Below are 8,763 nucleotides of genomic sequence, written 5' to 3' on the forward strand. Positions count from 1 at the left end.
CCCCACCCCGTCAGGCAGCCCGTGGTTGCAGAGTTGATGCCTACTCAGCACCTCCTCGGCTGCTGGCTGGTCTCAGCCCCAGCCCCTGCGGGGTCACTGTGGTACCCTCCAAAGGCCATGTGGGATTGGGCTCTGGGGTACCTCCCGAAGCTCTTCTTCTGGGATGACCAGCTCTCTCGGTTTGCCCAGGACTGGCCTCATTTGAAAACTGAAAATCACGAGTCCCACTTTTGGTCAAATAGGAACAATCACTCCCCTGTGCTGCCTCGCCCGGTGCCCCTGCAGGCTCCCTCCTGGAGGCCTGAGGCCACGCGTCAGGGTCCTCGCTCTAGCAGGACCGCCTTCGCTCTGCCTCCTGAGCCTCCTTCCTTCGAGAATCCCTCAGTCCCTTCCTTGCTTTCAGGTCTTTGTTCAGATGTCACTAGGTCAACAGAGCCAACCACGGTGACCACCTTTTCTAACACGCACATCTGCCCCACCACCTCTTGGCCCCCCAACTTCTCCCATAGCCCCTCCACACCTGACGTCTGACGTCTGGCAGGAGAAGCTGGGACCTGCCGTCCTTCTGGCGTTTCTGCCGCTCCCCCACTGGGTCCCAGACCAGGGGTCCTGGACCCTTTTGTGCCCGATGAAGTATAAGCACACTGCCTGGCATTCCGTGGGTGCTTAATAAATATTTGTTGAATGAATGAATGAGTTCGAATGAATGAATGCACATGGCATGATGTTTCTGGGAGTACACAGAGGGGCTGAGCCGGGATCTGAGCCAGGGGCTAGGAACTGTGAATGCCGTGCCCCAGCCCTTGTCCCCATGCTGTCTGTCCCTCCTAAGGGGACAGGAGCCTCTTCTCCAGACTGTTCACATGCACTAATAGACCTGGTCCTTCTGACAAGCGATCTCATTTGACCTTTGAGGAAACGGAGCCTCTGGGACTGAAGAAGGGGCTAGGCTGGGCTTCAGACTTGCCCTGCTGTCCTTCAGTGCCAGGCTAACCTGAGAGCCTGCTGGCATGCCTGCTACAGAAGGACAAGGATTGCTCCCATGGGTGGATTGTAGCTGACATGCCGCAGAGCAGTAGGCCGCTGTGTAATGCTGTGATACTCCTCGCTGTCCTCATCTGTCTACTCTTTGTCCTTGAGGACCTGGTAGTCGCTGCCTGTGAGCTTTCCCACCACGCAGCGTGGCGTTCGGTACAGGCCGCCCTTCACCGGTGTACCCCAGGCCGCGCGTTCATTCCCGGACTCATTCACTCATTCTTCCCTTCACTGACAGGTTCTGAACTTGAGATGCGTGGGATCACCGCGGGGTGCGGCCATCATTACGATAGAAGGGGCTGCTGTATCTGGGCCCGCATCGGACTTACATTTTAAACATTGCTAACAAGCTCCTGTAAAAAAAGAATTCACAAAAATTCCTAGAACATTCTTGGGATGATTAGCACTTTGTATACATGTGAGAAAACAGGAGGGTTTTAAACGGGGTGGGAGAGAGAGAGTCCGCTGAGCCCCACAGGCCAGAAGACAGTGCTGTGCCCAATGAGTTTGGAACCACAAGGCTCTTGTGATCACAGAGGTGGTTTGGATGAGCCGATGAGAGCCGCCTCCCCCTCTCCCTTTATTTCCTTCCTGAAATAATTTCCCAGTGTATTCTCATGATAGATGAGCTCCGCACTTTGCATGTGGTTCCTTATCATATTTATTTCAGCGTCTTAGTGCTCAACATTTGCTCTGAATTTTCCTTGATCTCTCTCCGAGGTGTCTGTGATCTGACAAGTTTTCTTTCTGGAGGGATTTTGCACAAAATCAACAGGGGGATTGAAGTCCCAGGAGAGAGAAGCTAGTCAGAGTGTTTCTAAACGCATGCAAATATGTTGGCCAAACGCCTGGCTCAGAATGCCCCCGGACTGTCCTCTGTGTGGCGGACACAAACCTGCCCTCCTACCAAATGGACATGTGACAGTATCTGGGTCGTCCCTCCGTCCACCATGCTGCGCGACACCAGCCGCGTCCCCATCCCCCCCACTCCTACAGCTCCTAGAACATTCACCCTTGAATACAGATCTGGTCACCCCGTGGGCTAGCAACCTACTATGCTGACCCCTGAATTCCATGAAGTGGATGATTCTAGACTTTACTGGTCATTGGGGGAAGAAGCTGAGATTATAAGAGCCTTGGGGAGAATTGCGAGGAAAGCCTAACCAAGAATATCTGGGGGAACGGGTGCCGTGCGGGCAGAGGAGAGAGTCTGTGTTTCAGAAGTGGAAACTTGCAGATTACAGAGCTGACGCCCCTCGTTCAGATTCTGCGACCCTCAACACACTCCTGATAGTTTTACTCATTCTTTGAACGTATCTATGGAGCCCGCCCCGTGCGCCGGCCTGGAGATGCTGTGGTGGAGGAGACGGATGCGGCCTCTATTCTAGCGGGGGAATCTGCGAACAGTTACAAGGGGAAACTTAAAAGGTAACTGCAGACTATGGTGCACGCCGTGGAGGAGAGAGTTTGGATGATGTACAGGAACCGGGGGTCGGCCAGGGAAATTTCCGTCTTTGAAAGCTGAATTGCATTATGAGGCTCAGGCTGCCTGACTTCGAGACAAGACCCAGCGGGCTCCTGCCTTCTGGAAAGCATGAGGTAGCACTTTATTTCATTGAGAAGCTCGCATTTTTACCGAAGGAAGATGCAGGGCACAGCGCTGAGGACTGGGGAGCGGCTGTCGGGGCCATGTGGACCCCGAGCCCCACACTGAGGCGTGTTCACCAGTGAGCGGCCATCGGGCTGCCCGTGGGGTTCCTTCCCCACACGCGCTTGTGAGCGGGCAGGGCAGATGAATAAAGATGGAACTTGGACCTGATGCTTCATCCTCCGTGTGTTTGGGGGAGACAGTCACACCCACACGCAGCGCTGCTCCCGTCCCTTAGAAGATCTCAGCCTTGTGGTGGACAAAGGAGCCTGGCCCGGGGCCTCCTTACCCCTTTGCCCTTTCTCTTTGGGCACCGAAGCCTCAGACCAGGCAGGACACCCAGGTGGATGCAAGAGAGGAGAGAGAGAGAGAGAGCACTGGGTGAGCCTGGCGCTGGGGGCCAGCTGGGGACTGGCCGTGTGACCTCGTGCTGTCCTCTCACATGGAAAGGGGACTTGTCATACAACCCGCCTCAGACGCTCGCTGGAGATTCAGCGGAACAGCGCCCGCCTTGACCTTCTGGTCGCCACGTCCTCCACGGTGGGGGGTGGGGTGGGGTGGGCATCGCCAGTGACCCCGTCTTTGCCTCAAAGCCTCTTTTCAGGTCAGGGGCCTAAGTGTCCTCAGCAGGTTGTAGGCTCCTGGGAGGAGCGTCCTGGCCTGGAAGCCTCTGCCACAGAGACGGGGCCCAGCGCTAAGGGTGGCCCAGGGCCCCTGGTGGGTTTGTTGGGTGACTGAGCAGCGTGTCGCCGGGGAGGTGGGAAGCCTGCCCAGCAGCACTGGCCGGTGTGTCCCTGCTCCTGCAACTTCGCGTTTCTCTTGCCCACCCTGCCCCCAACCCCGGGACCGGCGGATGCAGATTCCAGGCCTCCTCCCAGATCATTTGGCCCTGGTCCCTGGAATCTTTTATTTCTCTTTTCAGAAGTAAGAGACCCACCTCTTAAAAAGAACTACTATTCGTATTTATCACCAGGCCGAGGGAGGCCAGGAAGCCAGGAGCTGATGGCTTTTCAAGGCGGCATTTTGTGGCCAGGGCACAGCATTTGGAGGCTCAGGTTGATAATGAATGGCGTGTATTGTCACGGGGGAAGGAGCATGGTGATCATTCCTCCATCTCCACTCATGTGTATGAACACGGCGGGGAGCCTACACCCTAGCCCTCTGCCTGGTAAAACCATTAAGGTGGCTTCCAAGGAAGAAAACATTCAAAATGCCATAAGAATCTGAAAAAAAAATTTTTGCTTCTGCAGAGGCTCAAATTCCACGAGGCCAGTCTCTGAGTCTCTCTCTGGCTGGGAGGCTGGTTCTGGAACAGCAGGGCTGGTGGTATCTGCCTTAGAAGGGAATAGCTCTGAATTCCCTTCCTTTCTCTTCGCAGCCAGCGATGGGGATTACTGGCGCCTCCTGAACCCCGGTGAGTACGTGGTCACTGCCAAGGCGGAAGGATTCGCCTCGTCCACCAAGAACTGCATGGTCGGCTATGACATGGGTGCCACGCAGTGCGACTTCACCCTCAGCAAAACCAACCTGGCCAGGATCAGGGAGATCATGGAAAAGTTTGGGAAGCAGCCCATCAGCCTGCCAGCCAGGCGGCTGAAGCTGAGGGGGCGGAAGAGACGGCAGCGCGGGTGACCTCCCAACACTTGAGACCGGTCCCGGACCCCTGCAAATTAAACCACCCCGAGTTGTAGCTCTGTAGAGGACTCGCTCCCTATTGTTTTCTCTGAAATTCAAGAAGGCCTGGGAGAATGTGTGTGTTGCAAGGCTGGTCCCAAGGGGAAGGGCCGAAAGCTTGGAATAGTTCTGTTGTGTTTGTTCCATTTATCAAGAAACCTCTGACAGATCAGCAGAGAAAGGCTGGTAGGAGTGAGAATTCAGCAACTCAACCTGGGAATTGGAGACAGGGAGGGGGTTTGCCAGTTCAGGGCCTCCTGGTTGCACAGGAAGGGAAGCCAGTGCTCCCCTGCTATTTGCTTGCCTGACAGCAAGAGTTCCTGGTACATTTGCATTTTGCGAGGCTCTAATTGTAGCACTCCTGGGGTCCTGTGGTCCCAGATGCTCAGGGGTCTTCTGAGAGATTCCACCCTCTCTGGCCCCAGGGACATTTCCCAGCTGCTACAGATTTATCGCAAGCTCTGTCAACAATAGAGACATTACCAAGTGAGTGTCAGTCAGCCTCTTGAATCAGTGTAGTTCCTCTTTCCATGAAGGGCTGTGTTCATACAAGGAGAAAAATGCTGAACGAGTTTACCAGGGATTGGAGGGCAGCAGGAGCGCAGGGCCCACAGAGAACCCGCAGACTCCCTGCCGGTCCAGGAGCCCTGAGAACTGCCTGGACTGGGAAAAGCAGGAAGAGTCGCCCTTCCCAAGGAAGTCGATCACTTAGCCTGGCTCTCCTTTTTGACCTGCAGGAACTTGAGAAGGGCCAGAAGGGTCTGACTTGCAACCCTCTCTCTGCTCAGGCTGTCCCTCCTTTCATAGAAGCGAGTGCTCCTAAGTTGGCCTAACATCACCAAGGGAGTTATTTTTGATGTGTGGGTTGCCAGACCTTCCACTTATACTGAATGTGATGAAAAGCTCTTAGAATTAGCTGTGGAATATACTGGTTTGGGAGGGGTGATACCAGAAAACTGTTCGACTTCTTTTTATTAAAGTTGTTGCCTCAGTGACCTGGGGAGAGTGAGAAAAATAAAGCAATTTCATGGTGAGATCGCTCCAGCGTGTGATTTTCCTGGGCAGGCTCGCAGTCACCCAAATGTCGTGCCCTACTGCCTCTTCCTGAGGTCAGTCCCTCCAGAGGCAGGTCCGGCCTGGGGAGGGGTGTCCTGTGCCCCCACCCAGCTTGGCGCTTCTGCTGACAGTTGTGTGTCCCCTGCCTCCTCCCCGGGAGAGCCGTGTGCCCAGGTAAAATCATCCTGCCGCTGGGGGTCCCCCGGTGACTGCTGGGGATGCCAGCCAGCATCTTTCCAGAAAAGATTCTCATGCAGCTTTCTGGCTGTCTACACCAGAGATGGCAAACTTGCCTTATAAAGGATCAGATGGTAAAGATTGCAGGCTTTGAGCAAGCGTGGCTGTGTTTCAATAAAACTTTATTTACAAAAACACGTGGTAGTTGGAGTTGAAGGCCCCACTGGGACACAGCTCACTGACCCCTGCTCCAAATCGGCACCATGCAATAGAACTTTCCACGATGATGGAAATGTTCCATTCCGTGCCATCTAGTGCCGACGTCGCTGCTGCACGTGGCTAGCAAATGCTGGAAACATGCCTCGTGCACCTGGGGGCCAGTGTCTCTGGTGTTACATAGTTTCCATTAATTTGATTGTAAGAGCCACGTCAGCCAGCACAGCTCTCCACGCAGCCCACATGGTGGGAAGAAGCTGGTGTAGTCAGAGCGGGTAGGTGGGGTTGTCCATAGCACCCTCGCGGTGATGACCCCGCACTACTGTTCAGAAACGCTGTAGCTGTTCCAAGCGCCTCGGTCACTCAGTGACCGAGTGGTCAGGGCCTCACCCTTGGTGCCAGGGTGACTCAACCTTACTGCTGGTGAGTAGCGCTGGCCCCTTCGGACGACGGTACGCAGTCTGTGTGTCCGTGCTGGGCTCTGCTGTCGGCAGGCCTGCCGTGGGCCCTGGCTCACCGACGGGCATCCTGGGCTTGCAGCCTGGGGCTGTGGGCTCTGGGCTTGTGCTGCTCCCAGTGCGTGGCTTTGGACCTGGCAGCCTCTCTACTCTCCCGTCTGTTCCCACAAAGTAAAGCCATGGTCTTGATGGGCCCCAGAGGCCAGGCTGGCTGTGCTGTCCCCTGATTTCTGGTGGAGGATGGCCCCAGTTTACTCACGCTCTGCTCTGTCGGAGCAGTTTCCCTACCCAGCCCTTCCAGTGGGCACACCAGCAGCTCCGTGGTACAGCAGCTCTTCCTCGCCAGGCCCACAAGCCCTGAACACCTTCCCCTACTTTGCTCCTGGAGCTTCTCTGCTATGTGACTTCTACCTGCTTTCAGCCAGAATTACTTCTCGGCGTGGGCCTCTGCCTGTCTCTCCCCAGAATGAAAACCCTTCCGCGGCTCTCCCGAGACCCATCTGAAATGCCTCCTCCTACAGAAAGCCTTCCCCTCTCTCCTGACCTGGACATGTTAGAATAGGTCTGCAGAGCCCTCAGAGCCTCAGAGGGACAGCTCCCCATGCCTTTCCACCAAAACTTTTCTTGCTTCTGGTCCTCTCCGCCTTTGGACCCAAAGCTCCCAGTGGGCAAGAAAGATGCTCCGGGCACCTGCTCCCCCAGGTCTGGCTTGGCTCCACCCTCCGTGCAGGTGCTCCACAAACACGTATGGAATTGAGTTGACCTTGTGCCATGTAGTGCTTTGCTTTTAGGATTCCCTTATAAGCTCAGACAATGTGACTTCGGAAATTGAAAACTTGCCACTTGAGTTTCGTGTCTTCACCTTGTCAGTAAAGTCTGGTGTTCAGCTGAGCAGAATAGCATGTCTAAAAAACGTGGGGGTTTTGCTCTCTGGATGTTTTTCAACAGCATAAAATCAACACAAAACCTCTGTTCCTGGCAGAGACTCCTCCGTCTGTTTCCCTGTCCTCCTACTCAAGGCCGAGGAGGTCACAGCAGCAGCGCTCTGACGCTGGCTGTGTTCTGTGTTGAAGGGCACTTAAGGAGCTGCCCTGAGTCTTCTCCAGCCATCACAGCTCACTTGCTGTGACTGTAACAGGAAAGCTCAAGATTTCTTCAGTCTTTGTGTTGCAAAGACCTTGGGAACCACTTGAAAATGATACCATGCTTTTCACGGATAAACCAGCCAGGCAGTAGCAGGACGCTGTATTGACATGGGGTTCCGGGTGGCCGGGCCAGAAGTGTCTCAAGTGTGTAGGTTCTGGCTTGCCCCTAGCGGTCACCCCCCTGCCTAGAGGAGCTCACTTTTCCACACCTCTCTGTGTTGGCACCTTTCTACCAGTGCTTGGAGTAGCCACCATCTGCAAATCCACCCTCTGCAAGATAGCCCCAAAAGCTGCAGAGACAGATTCCCCTGGGCCCGATTCTACAGCTGAGCTCTGAGTACCAGCCCAACTTCCCCCAAGGCCCTGGGAGCTCTTCCTCCTGTCGTGTAAACACAGCCCCAACTTCCCAGCCAAGGCACAAGGAGTCCAGGGAAACCTAGACAAAAGGGACAAGGGGACAAACCTCAGACGAGAATGACAGGTCTTTAGACCTGAGGGATGCCTCGAGATGAATGTGTCCAAGAGCGGCAACCAGGTTTCCTCTTGTAAGGCAAGAAAAACTCCGACTTATCATCAGCCGTAGTTGCTTGGAGCCCTGTGTTAAGAAGGACTCTGAGGCAGAGTCCTGGCTCAGTGGGATCAAATGGGGCAACGTCTCTGGGCGTGGGAAGGGCTGACAGCCCTGTGTGTTTCCATCCCCAGACTAGTTCCGGTCCTCTTGGGATTAGACGGAGGAAAACTGAGGCCTGGGGGGAGGCCCCAAGTGTCCGGCGCCGTGTCTCAGTTTGTGGCAGAGGTGGGACTCAGGGCAGTGTTCCTTCCTGTGTCCCAGGAGAAAACTCGAGTTTGTTTCTGGAGCAGCGAGCCCCAAGACTGTGCCTCTTGGCCGACTTTCTTAGGAGCAGATCAAGCTCCCAGCAGCGATGGAAGCCTTGGGAGCCACAGGTGCATTTGAGAAATCAGAGGACAAAAGCTCGGAGCCCTTGCTTAATCATCTTACCCCGAGATGGTTAGCAAGGAGCTTAGGACCTGTGTGCTGAGGTTCTGAGCGCACCCACACACCCCTTCTGAAGGCCTTTTTTTTTTTTTTTTTTTTTTTTTAACCTCACAGTGCTCTGCCCTCTTCAGATGACCTAATAGCTAGGCGATGTCCTGACTCCTACCCGAGTTGAGTTTTGGGTTGGAGAGCCTCATCGGGGTGCAGCTTCGGTGTCCTGGCAGGCTGGCCAGTGTTCTGAGCAGCAGGAGAGCAGCACCGCGCTGTGTTTCCAGTTATCTCTCAGGAGCGCAAACCCCGCAGAGGAAGGGGATGGGCCTCCACCCACGCTCGTGAGCGCCGCCGTTAATGGGCTCT

At 55.0% G+C, this 8,763-nt stretch overlaps 1 protein-coding gene across 3 annotated transcripts in view; it reads left to right on the forward strand.

Moving 5' to 3' along the window:
- The window catches only part of CPXM2 (carboxypeptidase X, M14 family member 2), a 207,466-nt gene extending 202,075 nt beyond the window's left edge, over positions 1 to 5,391 (forward strand). For all 3 annotated transcript variants that reach the window (XM_045068999.1, XM_004751756.3, XM_013055723.2), the window contains one exon: positions 4,062 to 5,391. In XM_045068999.1, coding sequence (XP_044924934.1) covers positions 4,062 to 4,315 — 254 coding nt within the window. In that variant the 3' untranslated portion in view covers positions 4,316 to 5,391. The remainder of the gene's footprint in view (positions 1 to 4,061) is intronic.
- The last annotated feature ends 3,372 nt before the right edge of the window (positions 5,392 to 8,763 follow it).

Source organism: Mustela putorius, unplaced genomic scaffold (assembly GCF_011764305.1).
Source record: "Mustela putorius furo isolate JIRA1106 unplaced genomic scaffold, ASM1176430v1.1 tig00003909_pilon_pilon_pilon, whole genome shotgun sequence".
NCBI lineage: Eukaryota > Metazoa > Chordata > Mammalia > Carnivora > Mustelidae > Mustela > Mustela putorius.